Source organism: Passer domesticus, chromosome 14, assembly GCF_036417665.1.
Source record: "Passer domesticus isolate bPasDom1 chromosome 14, bPasDom1.hap1, whole genome shotgun sequence".
NCBI classification, from domain to species: domain Eukaryota; kingdom Metazoa; phylum Chordata; class Aves; order Passeriformes; family Passeridae; genus Passer; species Passer domesticus.
Genome location: NC_087487.1, coordinates 5840957 through 5860959, shown reverse-complemented (window position 1 = coordinate 5860959; position 20003 = coordinate 5840957). Strand labels below are relative to the sequence as shown.

Here is a 20003-nt window from a genome sequence, read left to right as displayed (position 1 = left end):
TGAGGAGAAGTTTACAGGCATCACATAAAGCCAGGAAGTGATTCAGTAGGTTAAAGGCAGTCAGGAGTTTGAGACTGCTGAAGCAGCACAAATGACAGAGCAACTCCTGTCAGGGGATCAGGAAAAAGGTTGGAGAGAGCAAGGCTGAAAGTCGATTGAGCAGGGGAGGACACCCATGTTTAAAAGCTAAATTGCAAAGTAAAGAGTGTCAATGAAATATTAACAAGTTGTTTTCAATTGTGTTTGGATCTAGATAAGAAAATTGTGAATGTAGCAAAGAAATGTTTACCATAATAAATAGCATTAATACAATATCTCTGTCACAAGATCTTGAACAGGTTTACAACAGTACTTACAGATTTTATTTTTACTTCATAGCTGATCAAACAACAGATTAAGTGATTTGGGCAGTTACTGAGAAAGTCAGAAGCCCAGGCATGTTGCTGACCAAGAGCCACTCTGTACAGTAGCCTGAGTGTAAAGATGCCAGAGTTTGCTCTTCCACACAGGGAGCTGTTCATCTCACAGCTGACATTTCTGTGCAATTACACCCCAAAAATGCTGAACTGCTGTAATACCATTGCTGCCTTACCTGAGTTCAGAGCATCACAAAACTATTTCTAGGCTTTGGAAAATGATGTCAAAAGTTTATCAAGACAGCCTGCAATTTCTCTTTGCATTTTGTCTGCATTTCACAGCATATTATAAGTGGCATGTCAGTAAAAAATAGATTCAGTCTTGCCAGCAAGAGAAAGCAAAGAAGGAAGCAGTGGTAGTTGGCTCCCAGCAATGTTCTCTTGGGAACAAGTCTGAACTGAGGCAGCTTTGGGGCTCTTTAGTTAAATTAGAGTTTTCCTTCAGTCCTCTGCATGATGAGGTTGTTCTTTTAAGGACACCATCATTTTGCAAACATATAAAAAATTGAAATACAGTCTTTGAAAACAGGCATCTTATACTGCCTAGGTTGTAGTAGCTACCAGCTTACAAAACACAGAGAAAATACCTCTTAGTACATCACAAAAGAGAGCAGAAACATTCCATAAAACACCAGAGGGGTACTGTCTCTGGCTGACAAGATTTATCTTTAAGGCACAAAAACCTTGAGGGATGTAACAAAGAGCCACACATCTCAAACAAGGAACCAAAGACAGTTGTAGCCCTTTCCATTCACTGGGGGTTCCAAGGCAGAGCTGCAGTGCTGCTGTGCAAGTCCATGCTCTGCTGCCCACCATTTCACACTGCTGCAGCTTGGGCTGCGTTTTAGAGTCTGATTCTGTCATTATTCCAGTTGTTTGAGGCTTTTGCCAGAAAACCCACACCCCTATTTTGTTGGGAGTTATTATCTGTCACTTTAATTATGCACTGGATTCAGTTTGATTTATGGATTAAGTTTACACAGGTGAAAGTACCAGAGCACATTCCAGTCCCCCAGAAAACTGTTGCCCACCTTCCAGTTCCTCATTTTAGCATCATCTTTTCAGCTCATTCTCCTGTATTCCCTACTCATTTGTGCAGTGGTTCCTTTGTAGTCATTATCACGGCACCAAAAAGTCTTAACAGTGCTTCTTCCACATAGCTTGCCACAACTGGGAAATGATGCTGATTGTCCTGGATGAACTGGCTAAGAGGATGAAAATAGATGAAATCATGGAAATAATTATGTTTATCATAGAAATTATTATGTTTGGCATTGTACTTTTTTTCCTGTCAGTGGTGCTCTTTCCAGCAATCCTTGGTGCTACAATTTCAAACGTGGTGTACTGAAGAGATCCACACATCTCTGAGCAAGAGGATGTGGACTTACCTGGAAAGGCTCCAGTGTGGATTGGCCACAGCAAAAGGAAGCAAAAGTGGTTTAATCATAGGATAATCATGCCATGGTGATTCACTGATCAGGGGTAGGTTGCTGGGCTTGCATGTCCAGAATCCACCAGGAGCCTGAAGTGTGAGCAGGCTTTGGCAGGAAGCTGAAGTGTGCAAGTGTTTGAGCAAACAGAGAGTCCTTTTTTCTGTAACTCATCAGAAGAGTTGTCTCCTTGGATGCCTGATCATGAGGATGGCAGGACACTCACTGTTTTGCTCAGAGCTGTAAGCAACCTTCAGTAATGTGGATAGTCAGAGAATATGCCAGACTTATGTAGTGGCCCTTAGGGAAAATTACTCACTGGAGCCATTTATACCAGCTTGTATTTGCAAGGCAGGGGGAAAAAAAAAGATATTTTGGTCTAGCATTACAGATCTTAAATCCGTAAAAGAAAAATACTGAAAGTGATTATGTTTGCATATTGAATGGTGCTTAAAGGAGATAAAACAGCAACAACTGAAAAATCTGCTGAAATTTGCTGAAAAATCTAAGTATAGATAAGGTGGAAGTAAAAACAACTGGATGTTAGCTGATCATTTTCCAGCTTCTCTGTTCTGGTTCCTGGCTTCAGCAATCTCTTTAGTAAGTTTTGAATGTAAATTATTTTCTTTTCACATCACCTTTTAAAGACAGCAGGAACTTGTCTACAGGTGCTTGCAGAGCTGACCTGCTTTTTACAACTTACAAAATCCCTTCAGAAAGGAATAGGAAAAAAAAAGTACAAGCACAGTGTTTGCCAAATGGCAGTAATGCCTCCTGTCAGTAGAGAGTGGGGGAAAAGGTATAATAAAACTCACTGCTATTAGTTAAGAGCTTGAAAAACTGATCTGTAATAGAGTTGGAAAATACTTCAGGAAGCTATTTAGGGACACTGAGAATGTGCAGAACATAAAATTAGTATTCTGTTGAAAACACAAGTTAATACCGAGGTGAAAACCTTGAGAAATTCTCATTTTCACTAGAAAAAAGCTAATTCAGAAGAGAGATTTTCACATGTAACTCACCATCCTTTGCAGGGCTTTAATCACTTAAAATGTTTACTGCATGTTCTTACAAACCAGGTTCTGGAAAGCCAAGAAGGCAATGGATCAGGCACAACAGGGCAATACTTAAAATTTGAAACATACAAACAGCAGTTAAAAAGTAGCAGAGATTATGCAGAAGAATGGAAAAATATAAACAACTTGGGTGGGCTTTTCCCCTTCAATTTTGTGAAAGTTCCAGGCGATTTGACAAACCTAACTTTTAAATCAAAACTGAATAATATGCAAATGTGCCAGAAGTACTGATTTTCCTGCAATGTACTGAATCTTTCATAACAAGGAAGAGGGCACCTGAGTTTTCTACCAAGAGAACAATCTTTTTAAAAAAGCCCCAAGTCTATACAGGAAATCCTGAAAAACAGCAAAGAGAAGACAGAAAGAAACTGCCAGAAAGGATCATGGAATAATTCAGGTTAGAAGGGATCTAACAAGGGCTCCAACCTCTTCTCAAAGCAGGAGCAGCTCTGAGGCCACACCAGGTTGCTCAGGGCTGTAACCAGTCTGCTCTTGAAAACCTCCCAGGGCAGAGATTACACAACTCTAATGCTGAAGGAGGAATAGGGATGGTAATAATGAAGAAATTAAAAATCAGTTTGTCTTTTGCAGAGTAATGTAGGTTTCAAAAAATACCCATATTTTGCCAGTACTTAATGAGCTGCAATAAGGTACTTTGCTGAGGTAACAAGCCCTTCAAGGCACTCAGGAAAGACAACTGCAATAAAAATATGAATGATTGGGCAAGTTGCATGAGTTCTTAAGGACAGTTACCAATATTTGTCCTAATTTTGTCTTTTTCAATTACATGTTTACAGCTAGATTGTGCATTTATGTACCACCAGTTAATTTTTAAAGCACATGAAAACTTCTTTGTTGTATTTATTTGGCCATATAGCCCCAGTTGATGCTTTACTGGTGTTCAGAGAAGTGGTTAACCCAAGGTCCCTGAGCATGCAGGTGGCAGCTGGGTGGAAAAACACAGGATTTGTGCTATTTGTACCTCAGTGATCCTTCTCTGCAAGGGAGAGGTGACAGAAGCAAGGTCATACAAGAGAATTCTCTGGGAACATTGAATATTTTCTCCTGAAAAGCTCCAGAAAATGCTTGAAGAAGGAATGCTGAAAATAGTATGCTTCATGCTTTGTATTTTGCACTGGATTTTTTTCCCCTCAGGTATGTGACATAGCAAAGTTTAAGAGCCTAATAAATGATCCCCAGATAAAGAAACACAAAAACCTAAAAAAATAAAAAAGAAAAACGCTGGCTTTGATGCCATTTACAAAGCTGGAGGAATGTGAGGCTAGTACAGTCCAGAATTTAACATCTGTATCCTGCTGCTGCTAAAATATGGGTGTAGTCACAGTTGTTTGCCCTTTCGTTACACAGTGGAGGTTATTAAACTCCCTGACAATAGAAGCAGGTATGATTTAATAACAGCTGTTACCACAGACTGGACTGTGCCAGTTATGTTTGCATTGCATTTATATTTACAGAAACAAGTTTGTTCAGAAGAAAATTATCTGTCTGTGAATCTGTACTGACATCAAAGTGTGTCTCTTAAGTACTTCTTCCATACAGCAGAGAATGGAAATGGAAAGATAGCATCAGAAAATTAAGTATTTGCTTAAAATATTGAAATAAATGTTAAAAATAGATAAACAAAATGATCAATTTCTGGAACATGTTATTATTGAAGGTGTTTTCATAATCAGCACCAGCTTCCCTAGAGAAGAAAAAGGGGAGAGGAGAGATTCCACAATAACTATCAGATTGCTTGTGAAGGTTACTACAATATTTGTCTTGCCCATTCCATGCTTTGCTATGCAGTCAGAAACAGATTTCAGTGTTTTCAAGAGCTGTTCAAGCATAATTAGAGACTCAAAATGAGTTGAAATCTCAGCTGGCGGCCTGGCAATTTGTTTTCATGCTGCAAGTCATTTAAGATTTATATAAGCATAAGTTTTTGATGGGGTAAGGGGATATCCTGAATCCAAGTGTCCCGTTATGCCTCTGTTTCTGTGCAGGACACAGAGCAGTGTCCGGCTCTGTGGGGTCTTCTGCCCCTTGGTGTGGCAGCGCCTGGGCAGCCGAGGTGCTGCTGTCTCGGAGGCAAACGCTGCAATGTAATTGTAATAATGTTACATAAGGGTGCATTTGTTCCATGTGCAGCACGCTGCAGCCACAGGGTCATTTCTGAAGGCTCTGGCGGTGCAGGGGTGAGGCTCCCCGGAGCCCGGGGCCGGTTCCGCGGCCGGGCCTCAGCGCGGCGGGCCGGGCCCGGGGCCTGCGGGCCCGCCCTGACCCACCGCGCCCTCCGGAGCCCTGCCGGGATGCCGGCCCAGCCCGGGCACAGGCGGGCAGCTGCGGGGTGGGAGCCCCAGAGGGCTCCAGGGGCCTCCCCGGACAGTGAGGGACTGTTCGTGCGAGGGGTGCAGCCCACAGCTGAGCGCTCGCTCAAGAAATCGCTGCCAAACAACTTCAGATGCGTGACTTCTTCAAGTGTCTCTGTTTCCTTGCACTCAGAGAGCCTTTTAATAAAGCACCGCGTACCTTGGCTGAATTAATTTCAGTTTCACAAGCACGAGGAGCGCGCTGGTGCTTTAGAGTGCTATTTTTCATCCTGTCTGGAGGATAATAGAACGCTGGTAGAGCAGGATGTGCCCAGCTGTACTGCTCACCGAGACTCTTCCTTTCTGTGCCCTGCCTGCCCCACAGCAGCGTAGGGCTGGGGCACTGGCCGTCCTCACTGCTGACACTTGACACGCTTTGTGGAAGGAGAGCTGGAGGAGGGTCATGTAAGGACTGTATTTGCCTTTTCAGTGCAGGCAGGAAGATGGAAAATACTCATTTTAGTTTAAAAACAACATGAAGTTTATCTGCGTATATAACACATACATTTGAGAGACCTCAGTCAACTCATCCTTAGACCAGTGGAATTGTTTTTGCAGAGGCATGGAAAAGGCTGTGATGTAGATAGCCTTCAGTTACACAATCGACTCTGTTCGTTTAGAAACAAAATACTAATTTTAAAATGTAATATGATACCTAATGAAATTTTAATTTAAATTCAAATAGCAGTGTTCCTGTGCTCACCATCCAGCTCGAGTCATGACATTAAATCATGTTTTGATAAGATCTCATTACTTGTGTTGCAGTATTATAAAGTACCAAGACGTTGACATGTTCTGAAGGCTCATTCACCTTTTTTGCTCTCCTGGCTCTCAGGTTGTACAGGTTGTACAAGACGGGGCTTGTGCTGCTGCAGGGAAGCATCACTGTTCACACCCTTGTCCCTGGGCCTTTCGTGGCCATGCATGGGTAAAGCTGACCCTGCATATATATGAGCAAAGGTTTTGCAAAGCTCACATTTTTTCTGTTGGTTATAATATGATGAGGGCAACAGCTACTGTAATACCTTGAGCATTTGCAGATATAATAAATATTGTACATGATTTGTAATCCTTCTTGAATATGCTTATGTAGGTAGAGATTGTTTCACTGATTTTCCCAAATGATCTAAGCATTCAGTGGTTACCTCTCTAATTTACTTCTGTGCCAAGAATAATGAGTGTGCTCACTGCTCACGATGCAGCTCTGGCTGGGGAACAGAGACAGGAGGTTTCATGTGAGTTATGGCAACACTATAGTGTTCATGGGGGAAAGATGCCTCCACCTTCTTTCCTCTTCCATGTAAATCTCTGTCAACCCCTGCTACCGCTTCCAGATTACAGGGCTTTTAAAGAGAAAGAATTAATTATCTTCATAATCAGTTTGTCAGGGCTATTAAGGCCTATTAGTGCAGCCAGGACAGTGATACAGTTAGAGAAACAAAAAAGAGTAGGCTGGAAAAAAATTAGTCCATACTGTAAGACAAGTGTACAAAGAAGGTGTTACTTCTAGTAAAGTAGTTTTGGATGCTTTCTGTGCTGAGCCAGGGACTAGGCTTGTTCTTCTTCTTTTTTTTTTCCTGGTCTTGATATGTATTATTCAGAAACCAAAGAGATTCCCATTTGTGAAAATAGCATATGGGTACCCTGAGAGAAATATTTAGAAGTAGTATGCAATCTACTTGTCCAGCAGTGCATGTCTAAAAAGCAGCAGTGCATGTATTTGATGTTAAATGTCAGTATGACACATAGCCAGGAAAGAGTCATAGGCTTGATTTCAAACTCTGTATTTATAATTGGGTCGTAGGGAGAAAAAAAACCAAGTCTGTTTTGAAGGCTGCTGCTTCTAATGAGAAGCTCTTGAAAAATATGGGAAAATTAATAAAGTTTCTGAGGAAAACCTTCTTTAAAACACTTCTTACATTTATAATAAGAAACTATAAATCACTTTAGCATCTTACTGTCAGTTATCATATTTACTCATCTTACAACAGAAATCAGAGTATTATGTGACTCATGGAAGTTTGCACACTTGGCAAAAATTGGATTCTCCAGCTTTGAAAAGGCTTTCAGAAATATTTTCTAGTTAGGGAGCAAGTTTTATGGTGAGAAGCTGTAGCTTTGATTAAACTAAAGCAAAACATAGGAAATACTCACAGAGGGATCGAGGGATTTCAAACAGCCACACTGCCTGGACCTCACTGGGAAACTTGATTTAATGCTTGTCCTTGCTTTACCTGCTTGGAGACCAAGAAGAATTTCAGTCCCTAGGCTCTTGCTTTAGCACTTTTCACAAGTATTATAATCTCACACATTTAAAAAGGGATGTGACAGTTGCAGTTTTTCAGCTGGCACATAGAGTTGAACTGACAGATGTGTAAAGAAAAGATTTAGCTAATGATATTGATATAATGTGGGTTCTGTGAGGCCTAAACACTTGAATGAGAAACAGCCATCCAACTGTGGTAAATATAGCATTTGCCCTGTTAGCTTTGAGCTCTGCACTGTAAATATTTTTGCTTTGAATCCTTCTGTACTGACTGTATAGGTTTAGCTAGATTAAAGCACTGTTCTGGTTAGAGCCTCTGGGCTTCACTATAATATAGGTTGTGGAATGTGTAGATATTCTAAAGGGATGGTTTCTCTGGTACTGAGGCAGTCAGGAGAATTTCTGACTGCATATTTCTTAGATTTAAAGTTGGAATTTGAGTAAAGATACACCTGTAATAATATATAATTATCATGCCAAATACTAATGCTTCCTGGGTAATGCAACACCAGTTTTATCAGAACAGAGCTGAGCCCTGACAGTCCTGGAAACAGATGCCAGCTCTGAGTTTCTCTGAAGAACTTCTGTTTTGGCAAATGTAAATCAGTTTACAGATCTGTTTGCAATATAAATGCCTAGAGAGCTGAATTGAATCTAATGCACTGAGAGAAATAAGTGAAATTTGGACTCTGTATCAGTATAGGCAGTGTGATGACTCATAAAAAGATCTCATTTAGTACTTCACATCTTTTTGAACCTCTTGTTTACTGTGTTAACCATAGCCAGTGTTACTCTGTGGTCAAAGCTTGATTTTGTAAATTTTGAACTAAAATCGTATCTAGTTTTTTTTTTTTTTTCTGAAAAATCTCTTACTGAAAATGCATTACAGGTTGCAGTTAATGGGACCAAGTGTAAAATGCCTGCATGCTTTTTGAAGGTTCTGAGTGATTCAGTAACAACTGGTTTCACTGGATTCATACAGCCAATACTGTATGAATCTCCAAACTAAAAAAAATGAGAAATCTGAGAATTTCTTGCAGATGCATGATGGATCCATACAGGAGTACTTCAAAAATGTCATGCAGCTGTCCAAGGAGTGAAGCAAGCCCTCCTGTCTCAGATGAGGCATGGGATGCCTTTTGCCCACAGGTTCAGAAGTCTGCAGGCAAGGTGATCTCTGTGCCTGAAGTGTAGGTAAATGCTGTGTGAGTGTAGATCCAGAGTCATGTTACCTCTGCCAGTAAATTCAGCTTAAAAAGTCCCCATCTTTGGCTACTTATTCCTGCCTGTGCGCTCCAGGGATAATTTTTAAACCAGTATCACTGCAGATATCCCCATGCAGAGTTAGCCAGAGGCAGCTGTGGAGGGGGTGACAGGGTGCCAAGCAGGAACGAGTGGCCAAGTCACAGGAGCAGAGTGTGGGGCTCCCATCACTGATTCCACGGGCTGTGACACACCAGAGCCTAAAAGCCAGCCCGTGACGTGCTTTCCTTTCCTGACAACAACAGGTCAGGAAATAATGCAATATCCTTCCACACTAAGCACTTTCTGTTCTAGTAGCCTCTCCTGTAAATTGCCATGTTGAAACTGTTACATACACTGAAAACTTTTAAACTTATTTTAAAAACTTGCAACAACATTTATTTATATAATTAAAATTACTATTATTAACCAAACTGTAACAGTTAAAGATGAAATAGGTCATGCTGCAAGACATGTTGTCCCTGGGAGATAAATTTTTCTATTGATTTCTATTGACACAGCTAAAATATAATATCACAGGTATATATATAGATATATAGATATATATATATATATATGGTATCACAGACAACCAGATATCTACTTGCTACAGACTAAAAGTAACTGAAAAGCACTCAACTTTTAAATGGAAAGTATGTGGTGCTCAATGAACGTGTCTTAAATAAGATCCCTTGAGGGTGTAGTCTGAATTATTGAAATATGGAGTTAAAACTCCTTAAACTATGTTCTGCTGTAGTGTTTTAAACAAAAATAATATTTTATACACTCATATCTCAGGCTTATATATTTTAGAATGATAATGATTTTGAAAGGGAGCCCCAAAAAACCATCTCAGGCCAGTGGTGACACTCCTGTGTAATATAATAACCCAGTAATACATAGTTAAGAAATCTGCAGGGAGTACAAACAAGGTAACATGAATTTCTTCCAGTGATGAAAACAGCGATCTTTATTAAGTGCTTTTTTTTTAAAATTGTTTTTAATATTTGGAGGTAGAAACAAAAGCAAAGACCAAGATGGAAAGGGTTCATAACCCTATGGGTGTGACCATCAGGAGCTTAGTCACCTTACTTCCCTCCTCTAAACCTCACTGAAGTTGCTCTTGTAAAGCAGGTGCTACTGGGACAGAGCTACCAACTAAGGTAAAGATTACACTGGAATTAACTGGGCGTAATCTGGTGTTCCTACTTTTAAGCACAGTGTTAGTTCCTTGACTTGATGGATTTGTGCATGTGAATTTTAAAAGAATAGATGGAGTCTTGTACCAATTGTAATAAGAAAGGCAAGAGGATAAAAATAAATTTGAGATTCTAAAAGATGAAAGATGAGTGGCAATAAAAATAGATTATAAATTATAAAGTTCAGTAATCTAAGTTTATACATTTTTTGCAATTATGAAATAAGGTATTTTTGGTATGAAGAATTAAGAAGCAGATGAGCTCACACTTTTGCATCATTATCAACAAACCTTTCTCCCAGTGTAACAATATTCAGTATGTATTTTTGTGTTGAAGTAACAATTTTCAGTACATATTTTCATTTTCTGTATGCATGCCCTTCTCATTAACAAGAATGAGTCATGATAATTTCCTGAAGTACTCATTGCAAGTCTGATATTTGTGCTCAAGAAACTGTAGAAGTGATCTCACCTTTCAAAACTATCTCCCTTAGAAAACCACACCTCTGCAGCCTCCTGTCCTCCCCATCTTCCGTCCTCCCTGTACTGGTGATTCTGTTTGGGTTTCAGAGAACTGTGTTGTCACTTGTATCTTGTGCAAGGGTTCCTGGAAAATTTCTGGGTTTGAATACAGAGTTGTTTGCCAGAAAGGTAATTAAATGAATCAGTTTTGTTAAGCTGGACTGCCTTTGCAAATCACTCTGTGTTTGTAAGCAATGAAGCCGGTGTGCCTTCAGTCTTCACTTGTACTTTCTAAAGTTGCCTGTGCAGTCAATCTTTGGTGCATGTTGCTTGTTGTCTGGCCAAGCACTTTTTAGGATGAACTGCTAGTCCTATGCTTTGTAAAAGCTAAATATGATAAATAAGAATTCTAGATCAGTGGAGCACGTGTGGTGCTGTCTGCAGCGTGACTGTTTTGGGGGCTGGAATCACATCAGCACTGAATTTGTGCCTGCTGAAGTCTCACAGCTGTCTTTGACTATTTTAACAGTCCCCTCTCTACCAAGTAAACCTGGAGAAAGGAGAACAGTTCCCAATATCTGACATTTTGACATCCAGTGGCTGCTTAACAGTGAAGCATTTTGTAAAATCAGCCTTGATCAGCTGCAGTGCATTGAAGTTTACAGTCCTCTTCATAAAACATCTGAGATGGGAAGTAGAATAGTTACATAACATTTCTGTAATGAATTTCTGTAATAAATTAGCTCTGCTGCCATGAAGCACAACTAAAACTCACAGATAATATTTTCTTCAACAGTAGTCTCAGATTTTGTAACTACACAATTATACAGATGACAAAGTTTCTCCAAAACGTGGTGCAAACCATGGAGATGAGTTTCTTTTTATAAGGATATCCCAAAATGATAACCAAAGAGACTAGAATTCAGCTCTACAGTGATACATTCTTTAAGTATTTTAAGGCTGAAAAGAATGTTGCATTGCCATTGCAATCTACTTTTATTCCTATTTGTACATTTCCCATTTGCTTACAAGTTGAACTAATATTCAGGCTGAACAGATAAAATGCCCTTGCACTGTGTTAAACCTAGATACTATTTTTAAGGTGTTAAAGAGGAAATAACAATGAGTTTAAACAGCAGGAGTTAAGACAGACCACCTGTATGAACATGTTGGGTTTATTCTCATTCTGAGCACATCCAGCCTCTGGAGTGTACTTGAGGTATGTGCTTTAACCTCTGAGTGAGAGGTGAAGTACAGATTTTGGGATTTTGTCTTTGTCTAACAGCTCCAGTATGTGAGAGGCAGTGAATTACTGGAAGACTCTATTCCCTGTGTATTGAGCAATTGTGTGCAGTGTTTTCAGAAGAGGCACTGCAGTGATATACAGCCCTTCAAAGAGTCAGTAGGTATAGGAACAAAGCTTTAATTGTGTGGAAGTGGGAGGAAGATAAGAATCATTACTAGGCATCATCACTACATTAATTTTTTCCTTAGGGACTTGATTCATCAAGATACTGAAGTTCTGTGTAATTTTAAGGACATGGATTTCTCACAGCTTTCTGTGAACCACTTTTTTACATCTTGAGGTAGAAACAGATACTTCCTTCTCTTGTGGTTTATATGGTGAACTCTAATTTTCTCTTCCCCTTTTTTTTGTTCTTGAAGTGCTGAAATCATGTGTCAACTACAAATAGAGAATGTACAGTATCAACTAAACTGCATGACATAATTGGTAATATATTGGCCTATTTACAGCTAAGCATCCCAAGACTACCTCACAGGGCAGCAAAACTGTCTGCTATCTCTGAAAGATCTCACATGAATTGTTCTCTTTCTGAGCCACAAACACCACAAAACCCACAGGAAGTTGTCTCTGTAGTGGCTGCGGTTCTGCAGTTTCCTTCTTCCCCATCTTTAAGTGGTCAAAACATTTCTTAAAAAGTTAAGTCAACACAAAGTAGAGAACAGACTTCCTGTTCTTGTGGTGTAACAGACACCCATGCCCTCAGAAAGAAGGATTCACACATCTGACTGTCCTTCTCGTCCTTTGAATCAATGTGGGGTTATGGTTTGAACTTATTAAATAATAGTTTTATTTTTAGGTTTCCTACCAAGAAAATATAATAGTACTTTTTTTTAGACATCTTCCAGTAGCAGTTATTTAAAGGATGAGTAAAGCACTTGCTTTTCTTCAGCCCTTGACTTCTAAGACAATTTTCTGTCTAAAGATAGGGGTTAGTGATGATCCTGTGTTCAGGACTTACATGGGTAGAATCAGAAATATGCTTTAAAATTCGGATCCCTTGGCTAACAGATGGGACTTGCAATATAACTGTATCTGACTGAATGTATTGTATATATAAGGCATATATATATACCTAAACACTAACACATACATCTCTCTTGCTATATGGCAATATGTGTATATAAATATATAGACATCTGCTGTTTCACTAAAGATTTTTAAAGGGAGCACATGAATGCACTGGAATCCTAACAGTCTTAACAATATATAACTTGCTCTTTCAGACATGAATTTTGTAATATTTATTTAAAAATTTAAAAATCTATTCAAGGATAAATAGAACTATAAAATTCAAAGCTATTTGCACTTAATAATTCTGTGTTGACTTGGCCAACATTTGATTTGGCATTTTCAGTACTGTTCATGGTACTTTTGCTTGTGAGCAATTTGTTAATGAAGAGATGCAAAAATCCTCCTGAAGGAAGAATTTCAAAGGACAGCAACATGATTCTGGTATTGCTTTGTATAAAAACAAGCAAAACCATTCATTAAAAAGAATTTGTATCTACTGAAACATATATGCATTTTACCAATGCTAATAGAATAAGATGACGTTCTGGCTCCTCTAATTTGTATCAAGAGTAGAGATGAAGATTTATATAACTGTTGGATGGATGGATGGAAAGAGAAGGAAGATGGAGGGAGGGAGGGAGGGAGGGAGGGAGGGAGGGAGGAAGGAAGGAAGGAAGGAAGGAAGGAAGGAAGGAAGGAAGGAAGGAAGGAAGGAAGGAAGGAAGGAAGGAAGGAAGGAAGGAAGGAAGGAAGGAAGGAAGGAAGGAAGGAAGGAAGGAAGGAAGGAAGGAAATTTCCTTAGTCTCTATGGGCCAAAAGAGTTAAGCATATCCAGCTGTTTTGAACCCCTAGCAGAAGTCCTTCCTTGTTAAATGGTCTCCCTCCTTGTTAAATTCAGTGTATACATTGATAGCATTTTTTCATCCAATGTATGATACAAAAATGGTGCCGCTTTCTTTGCTTAATATTTTTTCCATCTTTTTATTTGTTCCCCATCTTTCTCCCAACACTTTAATAACTGTTTTTCTTTCCCATGCTCCTTCTCCCTCATTGTAGGGAATCCATCTCCACCTCTGTCTGCATGCCTTCAGTCTTCTTTCATTCCCTTGCCTCACCTTGGTTGTTCATCTTTACCCTTCGTTCGCAGCCTGTCCTCCTCCCCAGCCTATAGGTCTTGTCCAGAACTATTCAAGGAGAAAAAGGTGAAAGGGAGGGATTATTTTACCCTTCAGTTTATCAGGTCACCCTCCCCTGAGTTTCTTTTCATGCGTCTCCACACCTCGAAATCTTCCCCCTCCTTCCTGTTGTGATCTCAGCCTTTTCCTTCCTGCCTCCTCTGGTGAACACTCTGACAGTGCAGCATGTGGGCATAAAACCCGTCACTTTCCGCCTTCTGCGCGTGTAGATAGAGTTTAAAAAAATAATCGGAGGCTTAGTTACATCTAGCAATTAAGAAATAGAACATGTGCTGCAGTGTTTTCATGGAAGGCGCCAGCGGAGGGGCTCGGGCAGGAGCTCCCGTGGAGCCGGGACAGGGGATGGGCTCGGGGGGAGGGAGAGGGCGAGGCCGGGTGTTCGGGCTCTCCGGGAGCGGTCAGGGGTCAGAAGGCCGGGAACGGGCTGGCAGAGGTCCCTGGAGCTGCCAGGCTGTCCCGGTGTGTGCTGTGCAGAGGTCCCGGGGGGCTCTCCCGGCCCGAGTGCCGCGGTGCAGGGGCTGGCCCTTCCCCCGGTTTCGGACTGCTGCCTTGGGAATTGGATCCGGCTATTTCCTGGAATATGAATTTGTTTATTTTCAAAAGAGAACAAACGTAAAACTCATACAGTAGCTTTGGGTAGGGCGTTTCTTGGTGGAAGAGTGATTTGGATCGTTGAATTATTACCTCTTTTTAAGAATTTCAGTACTGCTGGAGGTTGCATGGAGCACAAAAGCAGCTGGTGGCTCATAAATTGTACAACTGCGAGAAAATCTGACCCTGATACCATGGCTTTTACTGCCATGTATATCTCATGAAATGTTTGCAAAGTGAGTGCAAAGTACTCCCATTTCGGTTTGCGATTTTTCTCACCTACTCTGCTTTCTCTGGAACTTTATGTACCTGATTAGTCATGCCACTTGAGCTCTTATCTAGTTCTAAAGAGTAAATTAATCAACATCATAAACTATGGACCGTAGTGATACGGGTAATAAACAGTGTGCCATCTTTTCAGTGGGGTTTGAAGCACTTGAATGGGTGATGCTTCTGGAAGTCGCTTGGTTAATTTATGACTTGGCCCTACAAGGTTTGGGAGTGTGCTCAACTTTCTGTGGCATGAGCCATCTCCAAAGTCCGAGCTCCAGCTGCGTTTTCAGGCAGCCTCATCGTGCATGGGTTGGGCATCCACCGCCCAAAAGTAAAATAACATCTTTAAAAGCCGTTCCTTTTAAATGGAAAAAAAAGAGCAATATTTCTCTTAGTGCTTAAGTAAATACTTACTTTGTAAATGTGACTAAAACCGCTTTGTCTGAAATACTGGGAAAAGTTTATTTTCCAAAGCCACAGGCAGCAGTTCATGGTGCTATAGGAAATGCTAAGGCTATGCAGTCACCACCTTAAAGCAAAGCAAATCTCACAAGTTGTTTTCTTTCTGTGTCTTTATTGCTTTTATCTCAAGAACAAAATGTACAATTAAGGAACTCGAAAACTAACGTCCCGCCCCTTCAAACAATGGGCAAACGCAAAACCAGGCTTGAGCCCGCGCTGATCGACATCCCAGTTCTGCGGCCGGCTCCAGGGGGGCGAGAATTCCGTCGCCGTGAGCGCTGCAGGACCGCGTGCGGCGGCGAGCGCGGCCAGGGGCCCTGCGGAGCCCGGTGCCGCCGGTGCCGCATGCCCGCAGCGCCCGGGGCGGTCCCGCCGCGGTGCCGGGCCCGGCCTGCTCCGCTGCCGCGTTCAAACGCCCCCCGCGCTCCCATAGGCTGCGCCGCCCGGCCGCGCTCGGCCCCCGCCGCCCCGACCATGGCGCGGGGGGAGCCCGGCGGCCAGCGAGCCCCGCGGGCGGCCCCTCACCGCGCCGCGCCCGGCACAGCCCGCGGGGCCGGGACCGGCCGCTCTGCCGCCGCCGCTCCGCCGCCGTGCAGGGGGCCGGGTCCTGCGGCAAAGCGGGGGCAGGCGGCGGCGGGGCGGGCAGTCCCCCCGCGGCGGGATGGGCCGTGCCGGCAGTCGGACATGTCGGTGGCGGCGCGGGGGGAGAGGCACGAGGCGGGCGGGCGGCGCGGCCGCTGAGCGGGCGGGCCCGGGGGCAGCGCGGCCGCTCCCGCGCCCCGTGCCCCGGCGGCGGAATTCGGCCCCGGCGCGCCAGACGCCGCGGGAGAGAGACCGCACTTTTATCAAACTTGAGCCTCCGCTCCCCTTCCTCTTTCTTCCTCTCTCCCTCCTCCCCCGTCCCCGCCCCTTCCCTGCCGTCCTCCTCTTCCTCCTCCCCCCCGCGCCCTGGGATGTTTATTCGGGCGGCTGCGTGAGGCGCGGGCGGTGGCGGCGCCGAGTTTCTCTCCCCCGGCCTGAAGAGTTGCAGGCGCGCACACGCTCGCCCGGCTCCGGGGGAGAGAAGGAAACAAAATGTCTGCCAGGGCCGCGGCGGCTTCCACCAAGGTAAGACTCGGCCCCGGGGCGGCCGCGTTCCCTGCCCGCTCGGCTCCTGCCGTGCCCCCGGCGCGGTTTTCCCATTGCCCCGCCGAGCTCTCACCGCCGTGGCCGCGGCTTTCCCCCCGCCGGTGCCGAGGGCACGGGCTGGCGCGGACCGAGGAGCTGGGCGAGGCGGGCCGGAGCCTCCCGGCCGCCTTCCCCGCGGAGCTTGCCTCCTGCCCGCCGGGAGGGGCGCGCAGGTGGCCCGCACCCCCCCGCCCGGGCCGCTGCCCCGCTCCCCGCCCGGCCGCCCACCTGTTGGACGTGCGGGCCCCGGCGGCGGGACGGCCGCGGCAGCCGGGCCCTGCCCCCGGGAGAAGCCCCCGCGCTCCCGCCGTGCCCTTTTGTTCCAGGCTGGAGCCGGGTGGCAATTAGGAAAGGTTCAACCGGGAGAGTCCAGTACTGCAGGATTTTTTTCCTGTGGCCGCTGAATCAGTCGGGGATGATTGTTGCTGACATACGGTAAACAGCTTTGGGGCGGCAGTAATCCGTCAGAAACTTGTGCCGGTCCTCCACCTGATCCGTAGGTGTTGCCGGTGCAGGTGCACGTCGCGGGGTGTGTACTCTGACCTCCCCCGTGAGTAACGCCGGGCGGCCCGGGGCTGAGAGGTGGAGTTAGGAACGCTCAACAGGTTATTTCTCCTTCGTGTCAAATTAAAGGTTCGCTTTGAAACTAGTTTGAATTTGAATTTCGAAGTAATTTTTAGCTTGTGGCGCCCGAGTAGTCGCTCCGGCTTCAGCGCGGCGAGTTCCCGTCGTGTGTGCTAGCTGGCGTTACCGGAGCTCGGCTTGGTGGAGTTTGCTTTCGAGTGAAACTGCGTGGTTTCGGTCTGATGTCACTTGCTGGTATGCACTTACTCACAAGTGGTATTCTGCAGGCTGAAGTAAAATGTACACCTTGCTGTATTAGTGCCGAAAAACTTCGGCGCTTGAGATACTAAGTAACAAACTTACTGTAGCTGTAAGATACTGTTAGCTGGCGATTTTACCAGCTCCGGAGTCTTGCTTCTAGAGGTGTGTTCAAGGCAACCTCAGCTTCCAGAGTGGAATTTAAAAAATTTTAAAAATTTAAAAGTTAATGTTGACTGCTGAGTTTCATGCCTCGTTTTAAGTATGCTTCCGGAGGTATTGTGTTACACTTTAACATATAGACAAACACATTTCAACAATAAACGTCTGTTGTTGGAAGAGTAACTTATTTTGGGTAATATTTCACATTTCTGTTATCACCTAGCTATGGAGATAGATAAAATATACTTTTTAGCCCTTTTCAAATGCATCTATATTAACAACAAATAGGAGTTGAAGATAAATGTTGTGTTAAGAGTTCTGCTTTGTGAGGGATTGTGAGAAATTGCATCAACTTAAATTTTGCAGATTTTTCTTGTTGTAAAATCAGGGTATAAAATTCTCATTTCTGGCTCAAAATGCTCTCTTAAAATACAGCTATTTTGTGAGGCTGTGAACAAATACTGCTTTCCACACATACATGTACTGTCTTGAAGTGTTTTTCTATTTTTAAATAGGGAAGTGTATTTAAAGTTGCAGAAGTGTACAGAAAGTGTATCTGTTTTGGCTGTGGACTGGTGTACAGACTGTGTTAATTGGGAGTTGTATCTTGGCATAGCAGTTATTTGAAACTCTTCCTGCTCATGGTCATATCACATTGGCCCTTGGAGCTTGCATACATGCATACAGTATCAGCCAAACTAATTATACTGAAAGGTATGTTAATTTAAGAATGTTGTTGCAAAATATAGTCTCACTGGGGTTTAACTCTTCACTGGGATGCTTTCAGATTTATGGAAGTCATGTAATTGAAACAACATCCCTTTCTCAGGAATAAAACTCACTTTGTAAGTCCTGTGGCTGTCAGAGTAAATTCTTAATGTGTGATAGCTTTTTATCAAAATTATTCATTATATTTTTATCTTGATCACAGAAATGTCTTTAAAGACTAGAATCTGATGCATACAGTTCACATGAGTCACAACAGAGGTGCTTTCAGTCGATGGATAATGTTAATTGTATTTCAGTCATTAGTTCCTGGGCTTCTCTCCATGTACTTTTAATAGTCATAGACAAGAAGATTAAAAAGTATTTTGGAAATACTAGAATATTGTGGGATTTCTGTGTTCACACTCTAGATCTTGTTTCCTTTAGCTACCCCTTTGGACGTGGTATCTGGTTTCTCATTTTTGGGGATGTAAAGCATTAAATGGTGAATGGTTTTCTCTTAACATTTACTTAATATACTTTTGAGCTCTGTGTCCATATCCACAGTTACTGTGGCACACTTGACTGGAAAAAACCGAAAAAAGAAAGAGAAATTATTTTTGATTAGCTGAATAATTCTTATTTGTACATGAGATAATCTTGGCTGCTGTGATTGATTATGTTACGCCCTACTATCAACAGTCTTTCACAAACAGTTTCACTGCCTTTCAGTTTTGATTACTTAGCTTTTTCCCCTGCTGTGCTATGTAAGAATGTGGTTTTATTAAGGTGTTATGTGCTTGTTGTTGCTGTTGGTAATATACAATAGAAAATGGTGGAGAAAGGAAGGCTTGCTGGAAGTTTATTCTGCCTGTGGCTGCCACTGCAAAATTTAAGGGGCCTAATCTCTTCTGATGTCTTTTTGAACTGTACTAATGGATGCTGTGGGAATGACTGTCAGGGTCATGGCAATGGGATGTAAACTTTCCTTTTGCCTTTAAGTTGGAGATTCAAATACAGTCCACATGGGTAAAAAAACCCAAACCAAAAAAATCACTCTGAAGAGCTTTTAAATTGTAAATGTGGGGACAGAACTTCAATGAATCCCTGAGCCTTTTTGAGTGCTGAATGTGAGTTCTTGAGACTTCCTTCTATTTTTAAATACGTTCATGAAGCGTATTTCAGTCTTTCACCTCAGTCGTGTAACTAATTTTGGTTATTTTAACTGAGCTTGTAGCTCCAGGCACGTATCTGTTAACAACCCCTTGAATCAGGAGCTGAGAGCAGGACTGTGTTAATGGTTCAAGACATGCTGATTGCAAGGATTCCTTGGTTTTACGTTTTAGAGGCAATGGTCTGTGGTTTTCAAAATTGGGGTTAGTATTGTACCCCAAATCTTACTTGGAAACACCAATGGATTTGTTTCTTGTAGAGCAATATATGTGCAAATGTTTTTAAAGTGGTTTTTAATTGAGTCTGTGAGATAGTTAAGTTTGGAGCAGTATTTTATTTTTCCTATATAAGTCTGTATGGGGGCACTGTAAAGTTAGATCAGTTCTTCTTTTGTTGTTTGTGAGATTCTTCAGCTGTAACAACAAAGAAATAAATATATAGAAAACATATAAGGGAAAGTAACTGAGAATTCAGTTTAACCAAAGAATTTACCTCCTATATGGAAAAAAGAGCCTTTAAAATACTGTATTTAGTTTTGCTCATGTTTCTGTAAGTTGTATTTGGAACTTAGGAAATACTAATACTGGTAGGTATTTTTCAGAGACTAATTCATATGAGTAGCTTGTATTTCAGGCTTGGATTTTCTTGAATTCTTTGTTCAAGTTAGGACTAT

The 20003-nt window shown here is 42.5% G+C and overlaps 1 protein-coding gene and 1 long non-coding RNA gene across 17 annotated transcripts in view; one reads left to right on the top strand and one right to left on the bottom strand.

The window, feature by feature from the left end:
- The window catches only part of TJP1 (tight junction protein 1), a 189492-nt gene that overhangs the window by 104677 nt on the left and 64812 nt on the right, over positions 1–20003 (top strand). The window contains exon 1 of one of the 16 annotated variants that reach the window (XM_064388978.1): positions 15920–16408. The exons of the other annotated variants lie outside the window; for them this stretch is intronic. Within the exon in view, the coding sequence (XP_064245048.1) occupies positions 16376–16408 (33 nt within the window). The 5' untranslated portion in view covers positions 15920–16375. Of the gene's footprint in view, positions 1–15919; positions 16409–20003 lie in introns of those variants that run through there. 16 annotated transcript variants of the gene reach the window in all.
- Positions 270–5030, bottom strand: LOC135280820 (uncharacterized). The gene is made up of 2 exons (XR_010347642.1): positions 2869–5030; positions 270–1621 (listed from the first exon to the last, which is right to left on the bottom strand). It is a non-coding gene; the product is annotated as an uncharacterized LOC135280820 (long non-coding RNA).